Source organism: Podarcis bocagei (assembly GCF_964188305.1).
Source record: "Podarcis bocagei genome assembly, chromosome: 10".
NCBI lineage: Eukaryota > Metazoa > Chordata > Lepidosauria > Squamata > Lacertidae > Podarcis > Podarcis bocagei.
The window spans coordinates 24,179,169-24,202,980 of record NC_138135.1 but is presented as its reverse complement, the minus strand read 5'-3'; the positions used below and the strand labels follow the sequence as shown (position 1 = coordinate 24,202,980).

At 45.6% G+C, this 23,812-nt stretch overlaps 1 protein-coding gene across 1 annotated transcript in view; it reads left to right on the top strand.

Moving 5' to 3' along the window:
- Window positions 1-19,555, top strand: part of PTN (pleiotrophin) — a 94,385-nt gene extending 74,830 nt beyond the window's left edge. Inside the window, exon 5 of the mRNA XM_081212088.1 lies at window positions 18,914-19,555. Within this exon, the coding sequence (XP_081068214.1) occupies window positions 18,914-18,966 (53 nt within the window). The 3' untranslated portion in view covers window positions 18,967-19,555. The remainder of the gene's footprint in view (window positions 1-18,913) is intronic.
- Window positions 19,556-23,812: the final 4,257 nt, after the last annotated feature.

The window sequence follows — 23,812 nt, the reverse complement described above, 5'->3', positions numbered from 1 at the left end:
TAGAAAATACCCACCACTGTTCTTTAGCTGTACATTGAGGGAACATAGTTCAGTTGGTAGAGCATGAGATTCTTAATCACAGGGTTGTGGGTTCAAGCCCCACCTTGGGCAAAAGATTCCTGCATAGCATGGGGTTGGACTAAACGACCCTTGTAGGCCGTTCCAACTCTACAATTCTATGATTCTATATATATGTATATAGCCTGCTGGATTGGGCGAATGGTCCAACTAGTCCAGCATCCTGTTCTTGCAGTGGTCCAACCAGATGCCTGTAGGAAGCCCACAAGCAGGACATGAGTACAACATTGCAATTCCCAGCAGCTGGCTTTAAGAGGTGTGCTATCTCTGATAGAAAAGATATGGCATAGATATAGTGCCTAGTAGCCACTGATAGCTATATCCTCAATTAATTTGCCTGATCCTCCTTTAAGGCCATCCAAAAATGCGGTCTTGACTATGCTACCACTCAGTGGATTTGTAACTGGCTGACTGACCGAACCCAAAGGGTGCTCATCAATGGTTCCTCTTCATCCTGGAGAAGAGTGACTAGTGGGGTGCCACAGGGTTCTGTCTTGGGCCCGGTCTTATTCAACATCTTTATCAACGCCTTGGATGATGGACTCAAGGGCATCCTGATCAAATTTGCAGATGACACCAAACTGGGAGGGGTGGCTAACACCCCAGAGGACAGGATCACACTTCAAAATGACCTTGACAGATTAGAGAACTGGGCCAAAACAAACAAGATGAATTTTAACAGGGAGAAATGTAAAGTATTGCACTTGGGCAAAAAAAATGAGAGGCACAAATACAAGATGGGGGACACCTGGCTTGAGAGCAGTACATGTGAAAAGGATCTAGGAGTCTTGGTTGACCACAAACTTGACATGAGCCAACAGTGTGACGCGGCAGCTAAAAAAGCCAATGCAATTCTGGGCTGCATCAATAGGAGTATAGCATCTAGATCAAGGGAAGTAATAGTGCCACTGTATTCTGCTCTGGTCAGACCTCACCTGGAGTACTGTGTCCAGTTCTGGGCACCACAGTTCAAGAAGGACACTGACAAACTGGAACGTGTCCAGAGGAGGGCAAGCAAAATGGTCAAAGGCCTGGAAACGATGCCTTATGAGGAACGGCTAAGGGAGCTGGGCATGTTTAGCTTGGAGAAGAGGAGGTTAAGGGGTGATATGATAGCCATGTTCAAATATATAAAAGGATGTCACATAGAGGAGGGAGAAAGGTTGTTTTCTGCTGCTCCAGAGAAGCGGACACGGAGCAATGGATCCAAACTACAAGAAAGAAGATTCCACCTAAACATTAGGAAGAACTTCCTGACAGTAAGAGCTGTTCAACAGTGGAATTTGCTGCCAAGGAGTGTGGTGGAGTCTCCTACTTTGGAGGTCTTTAAGCAGAGGCTTGACAACCATATGTCAGGAGTGCTCTGATGGTGTTTCCTGCTTGGCAGGGGGTTGGACTCGATGGCCCTTGTGGTCTCTTCCAACTCTATGATTCTATGATTCTAAGTTGGTGTCCGTCATTACATCCCACGGGAGCGAAAGCCATAGTTGGACTATGTGCTGTGTGAAGATCAATGATTCCTGTTCAGTGTTGACATGTGAGCCACACACAAAAAAAACATAGGAACATAGGAAGCTGTCTTCTACTGAGTCGGACTATCAATCCATCTAACTCAGTATCGTTTACACTGATTATACCAACTAACTCTCTGGGGTTTCTGACCAGTGACATCCCCAGCCATACCTGGCGATGCTGGAGAGGGAATCTGGGATCTTCTGCATGCAAAACATTTGCTCTAGATAGAGAGGATAAGAAGACCTCTGAAGATGGTTTGGGAAATTCGCTCACCGGGGCGAATTTACACTGATCTTTGCTCAACTGCACTGGCTGCCAGTTAGTTTCCAGGCCCAATTCAAAGTGCTAGTTTTGATATATAAAGACTGAAATGGCTCAGGACCACAATACCTTAAGCACAACCTCTTTCCATAAGAACCCACCTGGACCCTGCAACCATCACCTAAGGCCCTTCTCCATGTGCCTCCTCCAGGAGTGGTCCAGAGGGTGTAAACACAAGAATGAGCCTTTCCTTCAGTGGCTCCCTATCTGTGGAACACTCTCCCCAGGGAGGATGACCTGGTGCCTTCATTATTTATTTTTAGCTGCCAGGCAAAAGTGTTTCTGTTTAACCAGACCTTTGGCTTTGACTGATTAACATTCTGTGTCCTTTTAAAGTGTTTGCGGGAGAGGGGTCATTGGTTGGTTTTTGTTATTTTTTATCATGTATTTTGTGTTCTCATTTTGTATTTTTGTGTTGTGAGCTGCCCTGTGATCTTTGGAAGAAGGGTGCTATACCAATCTAATAAATAAAATTAAAAGTTAAATAAATAAAACATTGTTTCCTTGCAATTAACATTGGTAGCTCAATTTATAGTCTGCATGCCAATAGATTTAGAGCAGCACCGCAGTGGTGCAGAATTTGATATTATTGCCAATACTGCAAACAGTAGAATGGCAATTACCGGTATATTATGCAACACAAGGTGGTTTTACACAGATGTGGTGGCAGTAAAGTTTTGTTTTGCTTTTGCTTTTGTTTTTAAAAAGTTGAAATATAGTAATTAAGAGAATGTGTTGAATGCTTCTATACCATATATAGTCATACCTCATGTTACAGACGCTTCAGGTTGCGATTTTTTGGATTACAAACCTGCTGAAACCAGGAAGTACCGGAACAGGTTACTTCCGGGTTTCGGTGGTCGCACATGTGCTTTGTAGTTCCCTACCCTCCTTGGCTTATGCAAATAACTAACAAGATCAAACAAATTGGCCTAAACCCTGAAAATCTTTTTATTGGAACTCTGAACAAGGCAAAAGCTATTATCACTCGGAGACTTTATGATATCGAATTACAACAAGAAGGCGCCCTACTCCCGGAGACGTATAGATGTTTAAAAGCTTGGCCTAATTTTGCAGCTGCCCCTTACTTAACTAACATCACTAACGAAGCCTATAGATGGGCTTTCTCTAGAGCCCGCTTTGAGACATGTGCTTTGCACATGTGCAGAAGTTCCAAATTGCAACCCGTGCGTACACAGACGCGCCGCTGCAGGTGGTGAACACTGCGGGTTGCTAATGTGCATCCCACACAGATCACGTTCGCAACCTGAGCGTCCACTGTAATCATCTGGTCTGTTTGCTGTAAGAAATGTGTTCCAGAAAGTCAGCAAATGGTAGTTTCAGATCTATTAGTGTCTCACAAACACTGGAACATAGTTACGATGCCACAAAGCAAAAAAGGTATCACTATTGTTAAATTAATAAGTACCACCTAAAATTTAATTTTTAAAAAATTCCCTTGGATACAGAGTGTTAATGGGGGTCTGCTCATGAGGTTTTTTAAAACCACCAGTATAGGAGAGCCCTTCTAGATATTCCAGATATTCCACTGACAAAGGCAATAAACACAGGGTGGGGACAGTGATGGGCTGCAACCTTTGTGTTCGACGCTTTCATTGATGCCTGAAAGGGGTGTCCATGCAAGCACCTCCTTCCAGATGTACAGTTGTGTACAGAGAGTGGAAGGCGAGTCCAGCTTCTCCACCACCATCGTTCAGCCTGGACACTGGGGTCCAGCGCTGAGGGCCTTCTGGCGGCTCCCTCCCTGCTAGAAGAGAAGTTACAGGGAACCAGGCAGAGGGCCTTCTTGGTAGTGGCGCCTGCCCTGTGGAACACCCTCCCATCAGATGTCAAGGAGATAAACAACTATCTGACTTTTAGAAGACATCATTCTGGGGAACCTGCAATGCAGGAATCTCAGCTGAAGCATCAATTCTTAATTCATTAATTGCATTTATGGCTCATCTTTCTTCCTTGGAACTCAAGGCAGAGTCCCCTGGTGGTCTCCCATCTAGGCAGTGACCAGACCTTGACCAACAATGATGTGCTTTATTGTGGGGCTTCAAGCTGTATCCTGGGAGTTCTTTTCTGGTGACTGCTGCTTCCCTGAGATCTCCTTCTATGGCTGCTGCTTGACGCTTGTTAGAGTCCATCTAGACTGATAACCCTTGAAAGGCTTTTCCATGGAAGGGGAGCAGCTGAATGGGCAACTCATCACACGTTGCCATGTCTCTGGTCCTAATTCCACCCCTAGGTGTCCCTCTTTTTCGCAGCTTGTGTCGACCGGGTGTTGCTACTGCTGTGGCCTGCAGTGCCGCCTTCTGCCAGCAGGTGCTGCTGTTTCCTGACAAGTGTCTTTCCACCAGGGTTCCAAAGATGAAGCAGCCCACATTTAAACAAAGATGCTTGTTTTTTAAAAAAATAGTACCCACAAACGTCAGCTGTAAACAGTCACAGGGAGAGAACCACTCATCTTGATCATTTGCAGAGACTTGTTAATAGGAGTTTGGAGACGGAGAGCACCTGAAAGTGCCTCTTGTGAAGGGTGACCCTACGAGTATCTTGGCTGAATTACCAAATCTATGAGAGAGCTCATCTAGTGGGCTGAAAAGGAGGAAGATCTTTTTTCTTTCTTTCTTTGAACTCTCCCAGGGAATCTCAGTAGAATGGGTCTTCTCAGCCACCCACAGCCACTCAGTTCAGCCCTGTAAAATGAGAGGAGCCAAGTTGCTCTGTATTAAGTTTGCTCAGCTCAAACTCAGCCCAAGATTATCCAGATTTGCATAAAATGTGTATAACTTATATGCAGAAAATGTGCTAACATATGTATTGCTGCACATTCATTAATCATTGCTATAGGCAACGAATGTGACCAGGTTCTCGGGGTACTTGCTAAATCTGCCATTCAGAAGCTAACTGCTAATGGGCAGCTTCAGGTTCCTTGCTGTTCTTCCTTCCTTATACAGGGTGAGTCCTTTAAAAGAGGCCCCATGGATACAGAGTACACATGTTCCAAGGGGCCTCTTTTAAAAGACTCACCCTGTATTTACACTGAACACTGGACAACCCTTTTTTAAAAGGGGGGGGGCACATTCAAAATAGAGGACTGACAGACCGTCAAATGGAGGATTGACCTTTGTAAAGTAAGGCACATGGCCATTTCGCTGTATAGGACTGCACTTTAAGAAGGACCATTTCCAGTTTGTATTTTAGGAGAACTATGCACATTACATCAGAGAGGGCCAGTGTTCTTTTTCTAGAAAAAGAGCTGCTGGAATTCACCATGAATGCCTTCCTTGTTCTCTTAGAATGGCAATGGCGCCCACCTGATAGGTGCCAGAACTGAGTTCCAGTGAGTTCCAGCTGAAAAAAGGCCTGGGGATAGCTCACCTATGTGCTACAGGCCATACCCCCCTGCCAACATTTTAAAGTGGCTCCTCAAACCCCCTCAGATTTGTCTTTCTTAAATCTAGTTTTCTGCTTGCTTCTTGTCCACACATCCCTTGCTAGCTATTTCAGGCATTTTGTCCCCACATCTCTTTCATTTACCTTTAAAAGGCAAAGGGACTCCTGACCATTAGGTCCAGTTGTGGCCGACTCTGGGGTTGCGGCACTCATCTCGCTTTATTGGCCGAGGGAGCTGGCGTACATCTTCCGGGTCATGGGGCCAGCATGACTAAGCCGCTTCTGGCGAACCAGAGCAGCGCACGTAAACGCCGTTTACCTTCTCGCCAGAGTGGTACCTATTTATCTACTTGCACTTTGACGTGCTTTCGAACTACTAGGTTGGCAGGAGCAGGGACCGAGCAATGGGAACTTACTCCGTTGTGGGGATTTGAACTGCCAATCTTCTGACGGCAAGTCCTAGGCTCTGTGGTTTAACCCACAGCACTACCCGTGTCCCTATTACCTTTAATAGGGGCCTTTTTTTGCCTCAGGGAACTGTCACTGCAAGAAGTTCTAAGACTTTGGGGAATGGGAAATGAGGTTTTCCTCCTGTTTCTTAAGACCTTCTTGCAATAGGGGGGCCATCATAAGAAGGCCTCAGGAAACAGGAATGGAGGGCAGCTGCTTTTAAAGATGAAAGAGCAGCAAACTGGTATTTAAGTTGTGAGTCTTGGTGTATAGTAGTGTATACTAGTTGCCATTGCAACTGCAATATTTTTATTCCCAAGAAGAGGTACTTGTAAGGTTATCTGCCTCACATACCAAAACAACTTGACTGGCCTTGGTTTCTTTATACCTTGATTTGGGGAGGGAGCAACATTTACTGTTTCTATTCAGACAGCAAAATGTCTTAGAGCTTCCTTGGATACAGTTACATATTCTATACTTCAGACATCCAAAGGTGAAAATATAAAAGCCAGCCTCATCTTAACAATGAGGAGTTTGGCTGATTTTTTTTTTTAGTTGGTTTACCTGATCCTTGAGGTGAAAGAGTTCCATCCCTTCAATATCCCTGTAAAAGCACCCAAATTATGATTTTGGTAAGTGAAAGAAGAATTCAGGTCTAACACTTAATTGCAATGACCATTCCCCGCTTAAAACGGGGGGCGCCCTTTGCGTGGACACGCGCAGCCCCTGGATCTGGAGCGGCTCCATCAGCATAGGCTTGGCTTTGCCTTCCCTTAGGTGGGATACCTGGAGGTCTCCGCCTACCTCAGTCAGTTGTCCAATCCCACCTGGGGGAAGCGTTGCCAAGGAGACCAGGCCAGGTAGGGGAGGGATTACCTGCCCACACAATAGAGGGAGGATCTTACCTGGGAATCCTCACTTGGCTCCAGAGCTTCTCCCACCCTACCCACCCTCAGTTAATGCCTTCTTTTGCAGGTTAACTTTTCTTCACAGGTTAACTTTTCTTCACAGGTATGCGGGCGCTGCTACGTTAAGGTCGCTGTTAAAGGGCTGGAAAGGAATTTCCCTGCATTGGCAGGTTTTGCCTTTCCCGTAGCAAAACGTCACAACTTTGGCGGTATCAGGCCTTGGGCGGAATCCTTTAGTCCATCTTCCTCTTTGTGGCGGTGATACCAGGGTTCCCTGTTAAAGGGGTTTCTGAAGGGAGGCTTAGACCGTACGCTGAAAGGTCGTCATTGCTCTCCCCTGTGGCGGCGGCGTAACGGGGGTGGCTATCTCTGCTTGAACATATGTTCTCCAGAGCTGGCCCATCCCCCCCCACACACTGGAAAACCCTGATACTCCCTAGGTCCCCGGCTGGGGACTGGGGAGGGAGAACGCCCAATGCCTGAGCCAAGGTCTACCCACATAGCACGTTGTCTTGAGTCGTTATTCCACATGACAGGGGGGACTCTGCCTGTCCACGCAAAAAAACCCCACCCAAGCAATCAGTTTAAAACTCATCCATCAGTCCTATTAGAAAAATACAACCATAATAGGAAACGAGGCCCTGCATTTCCCTTCATGTGGTATTATTGTGTTTCTAGATGCATCTTCATGATTTATTATTATGTCCCTCTGTCTTTAATGTTGTTCATTAGGTGGACTCACAGAAATTTAGTATATATTAGCATTACAGAAATCAAAAGAATAAGCTGCTGCTCACAGTACAGTGGTGCCCCGCAGGACGAATGCCTCACAAGATGGAAAACTCGCTAGACAAAAGAGTTTTCCGTTTTGGAGGTGCTTCGCAAAACAAATTTCCTATGGGCTTGCTTCGCAAGACGACAATGTCTTGTGAGTTCCTGCTGGTTTTTTCCCCTCCCCCCTTTTTCTAAGCCGCTAAGCCGCTTATCAGCTGATCCGATCAGCAGATAAGCCGCTAAAAGCTGCTAATAGCGCCTATAGCGCTAATCCGCTAATCCGTCAATGGGCTTGCTTCGCAAGACGAAAAAACCGCTAGACGAAGAGAATCACAGAACGGATTCTTTTCGTCTTGCGAGGCACCACTGTAATTAGACAAAAAAGTGAGGGATTTTCTCAGCTTCAAAAGGTTTTTTTTAAAAAAAAGTATTATTATTATTTATTCAATTTGTATCTTATCTCAAAGGAGCCCAGGGTGGCAAACTCAATGTCATTACAATCAGATTAAAACATTCTAAAAAAATATATGAAAAAGGCAATTGTGTGAAAATCTGAGTATGGAAGAAGCAACCAAGAACAGGCCTTTTTAGTGGTGGCCCTCCATTTGTGGAATGCATTCCCTAGGATGGCTCACCTGGTGCCGTCATTACCTTTAGGCGCCTGGCAAAAACTTTCCTTTATAACCAGGCCTTTGGCCTAACTATCTGTGATCTTTAAAAGTGACTTGGATGTTTTTAATGCATCCTCTCCCCTCATGTATTTATGATTGAGGGTTGTAAGTCACTTTGGGTTGCCTTGTGCAATATAAAGCAACTCACAAATGTAATAAATGATAATAGCAAATAATTTATTATTTCTGATTTACACAATATGTCAAATGAGGTGGATGGTGGTGGTAGGATTCTGGAGTTTACCACTTCTGACTGTGGGAGGACTGGGGACATATTCCGAATGCTCTCTCCATCTAAAAAATTCATTGCATGTTGTAAAGGATTCCTTCAGAGAGAAGGGACATCTGCTTGACAAGTGCTCTTCAACCTTGGGTCCCCAAGTCATGGTGGACCACAGCTCCAAACATCCCCAGCCAGGGATGACAGCAATTGTGGTCTAACAACATATGGGGACCCACAGTTGAAAAGTATTGTCTAAGCTAGTTGAATATATGCAGGGAGCTTTTTTTGTGGGGAGAACATTCAACAGTATCAAACACGCATGCACATTTGACACCCTGAAGTGGTTCTGTTCAGGAAGAGTTTGGGACACTTTTTGTGCTGCTTGTGTGAACTAGCAATGCATATATATTTTTCTTTGCATCTTCCTTCAGTGGCATATTTTGGCATTCAGGAGTGCCCATCACCAGCAAGAGTGCCTGGAGCTATTATGCTTATTGTGATAAAAAGATCCAGCATAAGCAAATGTTTATTCTCATTACTATTCTAAATGGGTAAATCATTTCCTTCCTTCCTTTCTGGCTTCTACACCCCCTTCCTTTTCTTTCTTTCTTTCTTTCTTTCTTTCTTTCTTTCTTTCTTTCTTTCTTTCTTTCTTTCTTTCTTGTATTTCATTTCGCCCTTCCTTCTTGTCTCCTTCACTCCATCCTTTGTCCTCTGTAAGCATCTCACAGGAATTTTCAAGAGGCAATTCTCACACCTGTGGAATAATAAAAGCATAGCTGCACCACCAGTTGAAAACACAGATCCTATCAGTAGGTTAATGCAGCTGGCATGACAAAAAACAACAACACAATCATACTGCCCTTTTATAAAAGGAAGCAAGCAAGCCTTCTTGGAGACTTTAGCAAATCACTATAAATTTCTTTTCAATTTCTTTCCAGCCTTTTTTTAACCTTTGGAAGACAGTTGCTATGCTTCCAAACTGTTGTGGTGCTCATTCATCTTTCTGTTATGTCAACATATATTTATTTACTTATAAGTTCTATATACCAGACCCTCCAAGTGTCCCTATTTTCCAGGGACATCCCTGATTTAGAGAAGCCATCCTCGTTTCTGATTTGATCCTGGAATGTCCCACTTTTTCTTAGGATGTCCCCATTTTAATTGGAGAAATGTTGGAGGGTATGGAGTTTAGACTAATGTTGACGCTCTGATGGTGACTCCAACGGCAAAGCAATCAGATTTTGAAGCTGCAGAAGGTTATTCAGGAAGAACGAGAAGGTGAAAGAAGCTTGAAATTGTTGGGAAACTTTGGGAAAGAGGACATGTTCAATCTGCAGAGAATATCTAACGGGTTGTCTTCATCTGGAAGAACTGTGTATATTCAGTTCTGGCAGTTATGATTTGTTGTTTTATATATATATAGGAATGAAAAGGAGAAGGGAATGCAGAAAGAGCTTGAATTCTAGGACAGAACTTTATGTGACAAGAAATGGTGGGTTGCTGCTGAAAATGGCAGCCATGTGCTGTTTTCTCTCTTCCCATCTATCAGGCAGATGACAACTTACGCCATGTCTTGGTATCATTTTTGCTGAGTATTTTATTTCCCACCACCAATAGCGTGAAGCACATCAGACCACAAAGTAACAAGGAACGAGCTCTGCCTCCAAGCTATTGCTGCCTTAAGCTCCTTTGAGAGGCTGAGCGGGTTGTAAATGTAATAAAAGAATTTAGGAGGAGAAAGAGAAGAAGGTTTAACTGTGCTTCAACAACAGCAAAAGCATGGTACTTTTCATTGCCTCACAGGCAACGTTTTCGACAGCCTCGCTTCTTGCAAAACCTATGTGTCAGGGAACTGCCATCGGAAGGACAGGAGGTGGAAGGGCTCACACAGGTTGGGAGAGACTCAGCAGCTGAAGAGGGAACCAGCAGGGGGAGAGGAGGGGCTCCGAGGGAAAGTGAGCAGGAGGGATGGCTCAGAGACACTTCCAGCGAAGACAGTGGGGAGGTTTCAGGACCTCCTATAGGGACACCCTCTCCTCGCCGGAAACTGTCACGCCGAGAGTCCAGAAGACGTGTTTCCGTTAAGGAACTTTTATGTTGGAAACGATTCCGAAAGCAACCACTGTCGGAATCTGCCAGCGACTGACGGAGCCATGCTTAAGGCGCTCCGTCACAGACAGAGGTTTGCGGACTTGACCAAACTCTGAGGGACTAGGATTTTACGCACAAGCAGCTCATCATCCCATCACACTATGGAACGGAACAACACACAAAGACGTGGGAAAATGCAGAGCAGTGTGCAACACAGAAAAGAGCTGTAGAAAGAGCAGCATGAGGCTTTGTGGGGACCGTGAAGTTGTGTAGTTTGGATCTAGTGCAGATCTTGATCTTTCTGTAAAGGATACCTGTTTGGTGTATTCTGCTCATGGCCCGGACTTTAAGATTTCCAGCATTATTCTTGTAGGCTGTGAATTGAAGAGATGTGGGTCAAGTAGACATCCGACAGGGGAGGCTTTCCCCATTTCATTTGTCAGCGTGCTGCACATGCAAAGTTTCTGCCTGCCATACATCTGCTAAAGGCATAGCAGCCATATCAGAGAAAAGTTGGCAGCCTGCCCATCACCATGAAATGGGGCAGTTTTCCTTGCCCAAGCCGATCTCATTGTGAAGGAATATTTTGAGATGCTTCATCATTCTTGTAAAACCAGAGAGCCCGAGTTCCCTTGAGCAAAGCCACAAGAGTTAAGTGACTGCTTCGTGTTTATAGTGCCAACTGAAGCACTTAGAGTTTATAAATGTTGGTGATACGAAGAGACCTGTCATATGCCAGGATCCAGGGGTCATTCAATTACAGCTGGCAAACAGTCAACATCCCAACACTAGGCTCGGTTCATAAACCTGTTAAGCAAGAAATCTTGGGAATGAATTCCCCAATCCTAACCAAACATAGGAATAAGCCCTGTGGATTTTGTTGGGTCTAGGCGTGATGGATTAGCATCACTTCTTAGTAATTTGATAGCAATGCTCAGCAGTGCCGAATAGCTGCAGGCGGCCTTTTCTAAGCCATCACCTTTACTTTATGTATATAAACCTTTAGTACAAAAGCAGCAGGGGGAAGGAAATTATGTTGAAGAGATAGTGCCCAAGGACTAGAAGCAACCCACAATTTAAAGCCACAAATGGAAAACAAGAGTCGAAGCACTACCTTTATTTTTCGCAATTTATTTTTCTCTGTAAGAGGAGGGGCTGGCTCAGTTTTAACAACTGTGAGTTGTTATGGCATCCTAAAAAGCCACGGAAGCCATACAAATGATGCTGAATCATGGCTCCAACCTGCCGAAGCAAACATACCGGACACAGGTTAGAGCTCAACGTCGAGCCTACCAAGTGGCGATAGCGACGGCAAAGAAGACTTTCTTCGCCGCCTCTATTGCATCTGCAGAAAATAGTAGCAGGAGACTCTTTCAGGTGGTCCGCAATTTAACGGAACCACCTTTACCATCGGGGCCTTGTAAAGACCCCAAGATCTCCTGCAACGATTTTGCAAAGTTTTTTGCAGATAAAATCACTCATATTCGGAAGGAGCTAGACACCACCGTGGGAGCAGGGCTGGGGCGGGAGAGTGCTAGAGCCCTGTCTGGTCAAGTTGCATGGAATCAATTTCAATCCGTTACCCCCGAGGATGTGGACAGGCTGCTTGGACGAGTGAAACCAACCACCTGTCTCCTTGATCCTTGCCCATCCTGGCTTATAAAAGCTAGCCGGGAAGGGCTGGGCGATGGGCTCTGCGGGGTGGTGAATGCTTCCCTCTGTGAGGGAACATTCCCAGATCCGCTGAAAGAGGCGGTTATTAAACCGCTTCTTAAAAAACCATCTTTAGACCCGGCCAGTATGGCCAACTATCGCCCAGTTTCAAATCTTCCATTCTTGGGCAAGGTGATTGAGCGTGTGGTTGCTGAACAACTCCAGGCACGCCTGGAGGATGCGGACCATTTGGATCCCTTCCAATCAGGGTTCAGGCCTCATCATGGGACTGAAACTGCCTTGGTCGCACTGGTTGATGATCTCCGGCGAGCTAGGGACAAAGGTGAGAGTTGTTTCCTAGTTCTGCTGGATCTCTCAGCGGCCTTTGATACAATCGACCATAACATCCTTCTGGACCGTCTAGAGGGGTTGGGAGCTGGGGGCACTGTTATACAGTGGTTTCGCTCCTTTCTCCTGGGCCGTGTTCAGAAAGTGGTGGTGGGGGATGAGTGTTCAGACCCTTGGGCCCTCACTTGTGGGGTGCCTCAGGGTTCCGTCCTCTCCCCCATGCTTTTTAACATCTATATGAAGCCGCTGGGAGAGATCATCAGGGGGTTTGGACTGGGTGTCCATCAATATGCAGATGATACCCAGCTCTACCTTTCTTTCAAATCAGAACCAGTGAAGGCGGTGAAGGTCCTGTGTGAGTGCCTGGAGGCGGTTGGAGGATGGATGGCGGCTAATGGATTGAAGTTGAATCCTGACAAGACAGAAGTACTGTTTTTGGGGGACAGGGGGCGGGCTGGTGTGGAGAACTCCCTGGTCCTGAATGGGGTAACTGTGCCCCTGAAGGACCAGGTGCGTAGCCTGGGAGTCATTTTGGACTCACAGCTGTCCATGGAGGCGCAGGTCAATTCTGTATCCAGGGCAGCTGTCTACCAACTCCACCTGGTACGCAGGCTGAGACCCTACCTGCCCGCTGACTGTCTGGCCAGAGTGGTGCATGCTCTAGTTATCTCCCGCTTGGACTACTGCAATGCGCTCTACGTGGGGCTACCTTTGAAGGTGACTCGGAAACTACAACTAATCCAGAATGCGGCAGCTAGACTGGTGACTGGGGGCGGCCGCCGAGACCACATAACACCGGTCTTGAAAGACCTACATTGGCTCCCAGTACGTTTCCGAGCACAATTCAAAGTGTTGGTGTTGACCTTTAAAGCCCTAAACGGCTTCGGCCCAGTATACCTGAAGGAGCGTCTCCACCCCCATCGTTCTGCCCGGACACTGAGGTCCAGCGCCGAGGGCCTTCTGGCGGTTCCCTCATTGCGAGAAGCGAAGCTACAGGGAACCAGGCAGAGGGCCTTTTCGGTGGTGGCGCCCGCCCTGTGGAATGCCCTCCCATCGGATGTCAAGGTGATGGACAACTACCTGACATTCAGAAAACATCTTAAGGCGGCCCTATTCAGGGAAGCTTTTAATGTATGATATTTTAGTGTTTTTTGGTTTCTGTGGAAGCCGCCCAGAGTGGCTGGGGAAACCCAGCCAGATGGGCGGGGTACAAATAATAAATTATTATTATTATTATTATTATACATTTGGAGAAATCAGTGCACTTGTAGAGGAATTTAAATTCCTGCACAATAAGCCCTGTAAACTTGATTCATTGGACTGTTCTGGTTTTGTTATCTTCCATTAAGGAGTCAATATGAAGGACTCCGCATTCAGAATAGCTGCTTATACTGTGAAACAAACTGCATGCAATAATCCTGAATTTTGGCATCAACTGTTGTGAGGAGCCGGAGTCAGGAGTAGGTTAGCAATAAAACACCTGGTGCCAGTGAAGTTAACTCTATATTCAAAGAAACCAAAACAGTGCAGGCCTAATGATCACAGCAACTCTTCCCAGTAGGTCTTGCTCCAGTGAGGGAGGTATGAGGAGGACTGATGGTCCTGCCTTCCCACTGGTTCCTTCCCCAGAAACTTAACATTCCTTCATTTTGTCTTTCTTTTCACTTCCATCTTCATATCTCTCTGTGTTCTGGGAGACCAGGAGGAAGGGGAGCTGGTTACAGCAGGAGGGGGAGACTCCCTGGCTTCTTCACCAGCCTGTCTCATCTCTGCCTCTTGGTCTGCCTCTGCCTCTGAGTCTGGACTGCTCTCTGCCCCAGTCTCTTCCTGCTCACTAAACCCTGTTGCCTCTTCTGCTCCCGACACCTTTCTCCTGCTCCCTCTTCTCCCTCTGACCACTTATCATTGTCCCACCACCAATCCCCTGGCTCTGAGCCTTCTTCCCCTGGGGGGTTCCTTTGGGGGGTTTCCCAGTTGGCGCCTCCCACCACTCTCTGCATCCAGCCAGTCCATGACAACTGTGTAGCCTAGACTGGAACAGCATTCTTCCAAAACTGAAATGGATGCTAATTAGATTAGTCTGTGGCTGATCAAGAGAAAATCATGGGATGGTGGATTGTGTCCTAAACCAGCCTTCCATCTTGCATAAGTTTTTTAAGTTTAACTAGAACCCCTAGTTATGGTGTAAAATTGAGCAAAAAAATCATGCAGTTGTCTAATTTGGCCACAAGTTTTCTAATTTGGTCCTAGGAGAGAGGAACTTCCTGGGAAGCAGTAGGTGGGTGGAGCGTTAGAAGGAACAGCTAGGTTATGGCTGCTGCCCCCACTGCCTCCTGGTCCAGACATCTCAGTTTGCCCAGTGTTAGAACTAGTCCTAATTTCAGATCACTCCGTGTAGGCCTGCCACTTCGTGTGATATGATTTTCCAAATTATGTAAATTATTTATTTAACAAGGTTTATATACTGCTTAATAACTAAGTTGTTTACAAAAAAGTAGGTATAAATGCATAAAAAATAGCAATAAAAATAGTACTTAAAAATAGCAGGCACTATAAAATCAAAATGAGATAATATCAACAGATTATTTAAAAACAACTACCATGAATGCTTCTAAATAAAAGTAGTGAAATTCCAACTCTACAATGCTACAATTCTATGATCCTATAACATGTTTGGACCGGCTTGCCTCAATAAATCTTTTGGTAGCTTGGCCTCCATCATCTGCCATCTCTCTGTCTTTGCCTCTCTTCTGGAAGAAAGAAAAATCTATACCCTTAGCAGACAGGGGGGAAATACAGCCAGGATGTGGAGCAGAGAAAGGGGACTGGGGGTGGGAACCAGGGTCAAATAAGTTTTTCAGGGAAGTAAACCCAGTTTCTACAGTAAATAAGGAGGGAAAGCTGGGAGGTGTCTTGGTGTCTCTGTGTTTATAGATGTATGTGTAAAAACCTTTCTCTTGCTTTCCACTGAGCCGTGACCTGGTTTCTCCAGGAGCTGCCTGCTATTTTCGGTTTGTTCTAAGCTAGACCCTGAGATAATATCTCGCATGCCAAGTAGAGCTGGCACTTGTGATCAGAACGCCTCTGCCTGAACCAGAGACTATTCCTCATCACTCCTCCCTTGCTTCTGAGCCCCTGAATATTCTTTTTGAATTTTTATTTTAAGAAACATCCTCCTGTGTGTTAGGTGTCTATAAAGTGGCATTGAATATATGCATTGGGAGTAGACCACTGTGGTGCTCCAGGTATGCTGTGGACTACATATCCCATCAGCCTCAGTCAGCATGCCCAATGGTAAAGGATGATGGGAGTAATAGTCCACAACATCCATAGTCCATCACCGTGGCTACCTATGGAGTAGATTATTGCTTTCTTGCAGGGGCTGCTCATCCCATTACGCTGCCTGACGTGAAATGGGAAAGTGCCACCCTACTCTGCTGCCACCTCCTGCAGAAGCCCCCCTTACCTGGATTCTGTGGTGGTGGCAGGTTCCAGTGAGGTCTCATGAGATTTCAGCAAGATATCCTGAGATCTCACCAGAAATTGGCACCGTTGCCAGCACACGTCTGTGGAGGAAGCAGTGTGGGATGGCATGCCTTCCAACATTCCTCAGCTGAAAATAGGGGCATTCTATCCTACATCAGTATCACTGTTTTAAAGGGTTGGGCACCCCTTTTGCCCATCATTAGCCATGAGAAAGGAATGTACAATTGTAGCTGTGATTTTAAGGGGGCCGGGATTAAGGTGGACTGGGTGCCTAATGATATCCTGAACATTAAAAGCATCCAGTATGACAAAGGTACTTTTGGATCAATAAGTGACCATTGGTATTGTTAAACAGTTGATGATGACTCAACAACCGAAAATGTTCAGATCAATGTTTGGTCAAGATGAAGAAACGAGCCAGAGGATGAAGAAGATGAATATGAGGTGGAAATGAGGAATACTCAGAAGCTTCAGACCAAATTGAGGAATCATTGGGAAGACTGGATCACGGAATCACTAAATTGAAGGAAGCAGATTGTGATGTGGAAATGAAAACAACCTCCGTACAAGGATTTGGAGGAGGAGGAGGAGATAAAATCACAGAGGCTGCTTTGGAGAACCATCTGGATTCTGATGAAGTTGAGAGGAAAAAGACTTTGGGAATGGAGTCCTGGCTTTTCTTTACTTCTAGCAGAGACAAAGTACTCTGCATACGACTGGAGCACAGCACATCTTCTCTCCCTATGGGAGAGTTGTGGAGGCTGAAGATCCCCACCTTACAATAGCTGCCTAAATAATCTCCTTCTCTGGGTCTTTCCCAAGCAATCTGAGACTGCACTGACACACCTGTCTCTGGCTTCTTCACCAGCCTGACTCATCTCCATCTCTTGGCGTTCGTCCTTTCCTGCTGCAGCTTCTGATTCTGGACTTCTCTCTACCAGACACTCCCTTCTCAACAAAACCTGTTACCACTTCAGATTCTGACAGCTCCTCCTCTCAGATTTCTGCCTCTGACCATTTATTGTTGTCTCGCCACCACTCCCCAGGCTCCAAACCTTCATCCCTTGGTGGTCCCCCAGCTGGTGCCTCCCACCATTCCTCTGTGTCCAGTCAATCCATGACATCAGGTCTCATTATTGTTTAGGAACGTTTACTTTCATGACGTGTATGCGGAAGATTGCCTCCTGGAGCTTCGCCCTCTGTATAAGGTTACTCAGAAGTAAGTCCCACTTGATCCCAGGTCAGTGTTTGTGTGCAGTAGGACTCTTTGCATATTTACTCAATTTCATTGAGCTCGGCGAGAGCAACTGCTTCACCTCCCCTAAGAAACCTAGCCCTGCACAACCCTGTCCTATGAATAACTTACTCTTGTTTTCTATCTTAAACACGTCTACTTGGAAGTAAGCTCTGCCTCGTTCAGTGGAATTAACTGGCATAGAGAAACGGAGTGAAGTCAACAAAGGCTGGCTGCCTTGCCTGGTGAAGGGACTGAAGGAGGCAGCGAGAAACACAGGCATAACTGGCCAACCACCGTTCCTTTCCTGACTGAGAGAAGCCCTGCGGGGAGGAAGCTCAATGGGTAGATCTCTCTGCTGCATTCCAGCATGTGCCTGGAAATGGAAGTTGAAAAGCAAGTCCTTCAGGACGGAGGCGTGAGGGCTCTGTCAGGGTCCTACAGTCTTCTTCCCAAAGCCTAGTAAGCACTAACTAGGCTTCAGGAAGAAGCCCTCCTTCCTCTTTCCCAATGCCTCTACCCTGCCCACCCCCCAATGGCCGGCTCTCTGTGACTAAGAGAGAAGCCATGATGGCTTAAGGGTTTTCATGACTATCCCAGCATTTTGTGGCACTTGGAGGGTATGGGCCACCTTATGGGTTCCTGCTTTCTAAGAAGATATGCTCAGAACAGCAACTTGTGGAGAAACCTAGGAAGCAGGATCTTCTATCCAAATCTCCCTCCATTTCATGGCCTCATCTGCAAGCCACAAAAGTAGGGACAAATTTTTCTCTAGTGATTTGGGGGTAGGATAAAACCCATCAGGCTGGCAGCTGCCATTTTTTATTTTCCCACTTTTCACTTGTGATCATTGCCCCTGCAGCCTAATATCTACAGTGGTACCTCGGGTTAAGAACTTAATTCGTTCTGGAGGTCCATTCTTAACCTGAAACCATTCTTAACCTGAAGCACCACTTTAGCTAATGGGGCCTCCTGCCACCGCTGCGCCACCACCACACAATTTCTGTTCTCATCCTGAAGCAAAGTTCTTAACCCGAGGTACTATTTCTGGGTTTTTTTTAAAAAATGTTCAGGTACAGCTTTTAGATATTACAAAGTTTGATCCAGGGCTGCTCTAAGTGAATGTAATTATCACATTTTCATAGTCTAAAATCAACTCTGTTTTGGTTGTCAGAGTGAAACATACCACTAGAAAAAAAAGGTGTGCTTTAGTAACTGGCAGGGATGTGCACTGGCTCTGGATGACTCCTGAATCCTGCAACTCCTCAGGCTAATTTGAGTCAACTGGGGTTTTGCTGGAGCTGGTTGAGGCAGCCCTAGATTTCCCCAGGGTCGGAGCAGGTGCAAGGAGAGTCTGCCTTGGTGCTTTTCTTTCTCATGCCTCCTCCTGACCCAAATTGAAGACTCTGCAAGGCTTTCGGTTCAATTCAAGTAGGATCAGGGCCACTCTAGATGTTTGGGAAGAAACCTTTCTTCTTTCTTTGACTTTGGCTGTGTTTCTGATCCTTTCTGGCACCAGGATTTGGGAGGCACTCGCAGATGGCCCCTGAACCTGGAGGAAACAAGGCATGCAAAGTGAGCATTCTCTTAGGCTGCATCTGATCTTCTGGGATGCTTTTGTGAGCAATGGGACCACTGTTAGGGCAGTGATTCCTTAACTAATCCTGGGGCCCTAGCAAATGTCCAGCTATGGCACCTTGTGGAGTTGTTTCTGATGCTCTTGTAACACTTCCATTTTTTCTTGTGTCAACAGAGCCCAAGAAAAAGAAAAAAGAAGGCAAGAAACAGGAGAAGACACTGGAATAGTGAAGATGTGCTGGGCTACGTGGGAAAGGGACTTCCTCGAATGTAATCGGTTAACAAGTTTCATTGACACCTAGGCGTTTTATCCAGAAGTTATTTATAGCTTAATTGTACAATAGGAAGAAATAAACGTACCAATTCGCCCTCTTTATTCTTCTTCTTTTTTATTTTTTACTTTAGTGTTTTAAGTGTATAACCTTAACCGCATTTGTAGAAGTCTGCCATAAAAAGGCAGTAATGTCATTTAGTACCTGATTTACTATTGTATATTGGAAAGTATAGATTCATCCCAAATCCCCACCCTCACCCCTTTCCTCCTTTGGAGTCCAATCTTCTTAAGGCCTGACTCTGCATGCTAAGGGCAGGACTTATGACCCACATGGAAATCCCACAGGACGTGTTCTATCGAGGTTCCATGATGTCAGAATGGTCTGTCCATATGCTGCGCAGACTGGCCGTCTTATGATGTGTAAAACAGACTTTTTACATTTTATAACAGCAAGAGTGGGTCTCTGTCCCCAGATTGTACCTGCCCTGAAATAACTAACTTGGTTGTAATTTACACCTTTTAATAAAACAACTTAAGGCTCTAGTCCATAATGATTTCTTAATGTGTTTCATGTTTTCCCTCCCATGAATGAACAGGGGACAAGTATGAAAATATGTTTGCATGGCAGGCTTCACTTTCTGCCAACACGAACTGAATGCTAAAAGAGCTAATAAGGTCATCCCTACCTGAAAATAGTCTGTTTATACCCCACCCATCCGGCTGGGTTGACAGTGGGTCAGTGCTGATGTTGTTCATCTTTGTCCTTAAGCAATATCTGCACCCAAATCCCTATGCCAGTCTTCCTCGACTTGCAGCCCTCCAGATGTTTTGGACTACAAGTCCCATCATCCCCAGGCAGCATGGTGAATGGTCAAGGCTGATGGGAGATGTAGTTAGCAGCATCTGGAAAACACCTGGTTGGGGAAGGCTTCTCTATGCAAAGCAAGCTCTAGGACTTAAAAGTCATAGACACACTGCCTTTTGGCCAAAAGGCCATCGAGCCTAGTTCACTGTCTCCATTAGTGGTCAGCTAGCTACTCCCCAGGAGCTCACAAACAGGGCATGATGGGGGGCAATTGTCCCTTGTGTGACACGGCATGGCTTCCCTCTTATTGGAAGTAAATCTTGCCACAGCTTCTCTGTGCTATATTGACTTACGTAAACCTGTCAGTTTTCTTCTATTGAAATATTGATGATGGCTGGCATTTCAGAACAAAACAACAGAGTTCCACATAAGCAGACCTACCTTGCATGAAATAAAGTTCAGTGGATCTTTTCCCCCTGCTCTTTGAGAGTGTTTCTGGACGACACTTTCAAAGGAGGTGTCTCTCTTGTCAGATATTGAGTGTTCTGAAGGTGAAGGGAGTACCTTTGTCCTTGAAAGTTACCCCAAAGATACCCTCAAAGGTTCTGAAGAATGCACAAATATTCACAATCCTTATAGCTCGGTATATATTTCTTTGAAGCCTTTTTAACCTTACCTTTCAGCCACAAAGGGTTCTCATAGCAGCTAAGGAAGATCAGTGATAAGACAGCTCTTTACCTCAGGTTTACAAACTAAGAGGCACATGGCACAAAAGGAAAAGGGATTGAGAGGGATGAAGAAAAAAAGAAGAAAATTCAGGCACCAGTTCTTACTTATGCTAGTTATTGGAACAGCCAGCTGCTATGGAAAACTGTTCAAGGAGAGGAAGAGAGGAGAGGAAGAGACAAAAGTTGGTTGTTCTCTCAGCAGAGCTGATTCCATGGCCCAGCCTCCCTTCTCTTCTCCCTTCTCTCCCTCATCTTGCTCCATGGTCAAGCAATTGCCATCTTGAACCATATGATAGCAGTACTCAGTCCATGTTGCTAGTTGCCAGGACCTGGCACATTGTCTCTGGTAAAGGTAAAGGGACCCCTGACCATTAGGTCCAGTCGTGGCCGACTCTGGGGTTGCAGCGTTCATCTTGCTTTATTGGCCGAGGGAGCCGGCGTACAGCTTCCGGGTCATGTGGCCAGCATGACTAAGCCGCTTCTCGCAATCCAGAGCAGTGCACGGAAACACCGTTTACCTTCCCGCTGGAGTGGTACCTATTTATCTACTTGCACTTTGACGTGCTTTCGAACTGCTAGGTGGGCAGGAGCAGGGACCGAGCAATGGGAGCTCACCCCGTTGCAGGGATTCAAACTGCTGACCTTCTGATTGGCAAGTCCTAGGCTCTGTGGTTTAACCCACAGCGCCACCCGCATTCTCACAGCGCCACCTGCTTCCCTATATTGTCTCTGAATATAGAGCTATTGTGGAGAGTTGTTCTGACGGATATGGAATCTGTGTCATTATTATTTTTCTCACAGAGTGCTAGTAGCCACCCCAAAATGTTGTGAACACCACAAGCATGAGTTTTACTCCTGCAACCACAGTCTGGTTACAGAAGGCTTTATTCACTTTCCATAAATATAAGCCAAGGCAGGCCCAGAAGATTTTGCCGCCTGAGGCAAAATGGAAAGTGCCATCTCCTGGTGCCAGTGCTGCCTCCTCTGTAGCTTCCAGCCGCATCTTCATCCCTCGCAGCAATAGCTTGCTTAGTAGTGGCCCTGAGTTTTAAAATGTGCATTTAAAAATGGGTGTTGGTTATTATTTGATTGTTTGATTATTTGATTGTTGTTAGCCGCCCTGAGCCCGGCTTTGGCTGGGGAGGGCGGGATATAAATAAAATTTATTATTATTTTATTATTATTATTATTATTATTATTATTATTTTTCCAGCTTGCTTCACATTCCGTACTTACAAGTATCATTCCAAGGCAAATTTCCTCGACCTGCTACCTTGGTCGATGTTGCTGGATTGCAACTCCCATCACCAGTGAACTATGTCTCTTCTGGCTGGGGCTGATGGGAGTTGTAGTCCATTGGGTGGGGGGAGCATCAGGTGGAGGAGACTTCTTCCCGATACTCATGCCATCAAATATCTTGCCGTTTCCTCCTGCGACGACCCAAAACAAATTGATGCCAATGCATAATTTCAACAGCTTTTAGTGTTTGTTGATGCTCTGTGAGTGCCCCTATGCTACTGGGCTTGCGCTCATGCTTAGACAGCGGAGAAATCTTTTAAGTGGCTGTCAAGGTGTGTTTCTGTTTACAAAAGCAACTCCCAGGGACATTTTGACATTACACAGGGCAAGCAAGCTGAGACTTTCACCACATCAATAAGTCATTGTCCCAAAGGATATTTGTGCCTCACATTGTTCTGTCTATAAGAAAGAAATCCTCTAACTTTAGCTTCATTGACACAAGCCTGTTATAAGCACTGAGAACCACCCAACACACCCACCCACCCACCCACCCCGGAGAGCATATGGTGCTGTACACAACTTCCGAGGAAAGATGATTTAACACAATCTAGAGAAAGCTTTGCAAGGTAATTGGTTTCAGAACAACACATGTCTCTGGTGAGTCCCCCATAATATGGAAGATCTCATTGCATTGCAATGCAATCTCTGTGGCAACCTTTTTTTTTCTTTTTTCAGGGAAAGGGCAGTGGTGGAGGAAAGCAGCTTCTATTTATATAAAGATGTTTGGTTTCCGGGCTGACCCAAGTCATTCTGATGGCCCAAAGAGCTGTAATGTGTGATCTAAGGGTCAAATGAAATGTGATACTCAGTGACACTTTTTTTAAAAAAAATGCAAATAGCATCTGCCTGGGGTGGGGACAATCACTGAGATTGCAGCAGGTGTTGCGGGGGTGGGGAGACCTCCCATCCTGTGGTCCTAATGAAAACCAATTCTCCAAAACTGCTCTTCGTATTAGGAGGAAACCTTCCATTAGTGCTAGTGGCAGCTTCCCTCCCAATGCAAATAGCAGCTTTGGATGAGTGATTTCATACCCAGGACAGAAAAGGGTTAACCCTGCCACCACCACCACCACCTCTCTGCTGTAATCCCAGCAATTACTGTCTCTTCTCCAGGAAGAACTATTTGCATTTAAAACCAAAATGAAATGGTTATATTAAATCAAAATATTGATTTACTTAGCATGGCTACTCTGGCCCTAAAGGGTGTGACCCAAAATCCCTTTGCAGTGTTTCCAGGTGACACCTTTTGGGACCAAACTAGTTATGCTAGTAAATTCATTTCTTGATTTAATGTAACCAGGACTGTTTTTTTTCATCCAGAACTCATCAGAACTCAGTTCTGCCACCTGTCAGGTGGGCACCATTGCCACTATAAGAGAACAAGAGAGGTGTTTATGGTGAGTTCCAGCACCTTTTTTTCCTAGAAAATAGCACTGAAGGTAACCATTTTGCTTTCCCAGAATCCCTTGCAGTGTTTCCAGGAAGGCTCCACCCTAGATCTCAAGGTAGAACACACAATTGTCTTTCTCCACATTTTATCTTCACAACAGCCCTGTGAGGTAGGTTGGGCTGAGAGTGAGCAACTGGCCCAGGGTCACCCAGTGAACTTTGTGGCTGAGTGGGGATTTGAACACTCTAAGCATTATACCACTCATTGGCTCTCAAACTCCAACAGCCTTTGCTTAACTCACTTGTCATAATATATATTTCTGAACTGTAGGAGAGCAAATTTCTTGATTGTCTCTGCAGAGACCACAGAGTCTTAAACATCTTCCATCTGTGCATATATCAATAGACATACATAATCCTACTAATAAAGGAACACGCAGAATGGTCTGTTTGCAGAGATGGAGAGAGCGAGAAGAAAGAGCCAAAGGCAGCTGCTGGCAGATGTGCAACTAGTAGATCCTATGCATGCATTCATTCAGAAGCAATTCTGCCATAGGTCCAAACTAGATTTGACATCAA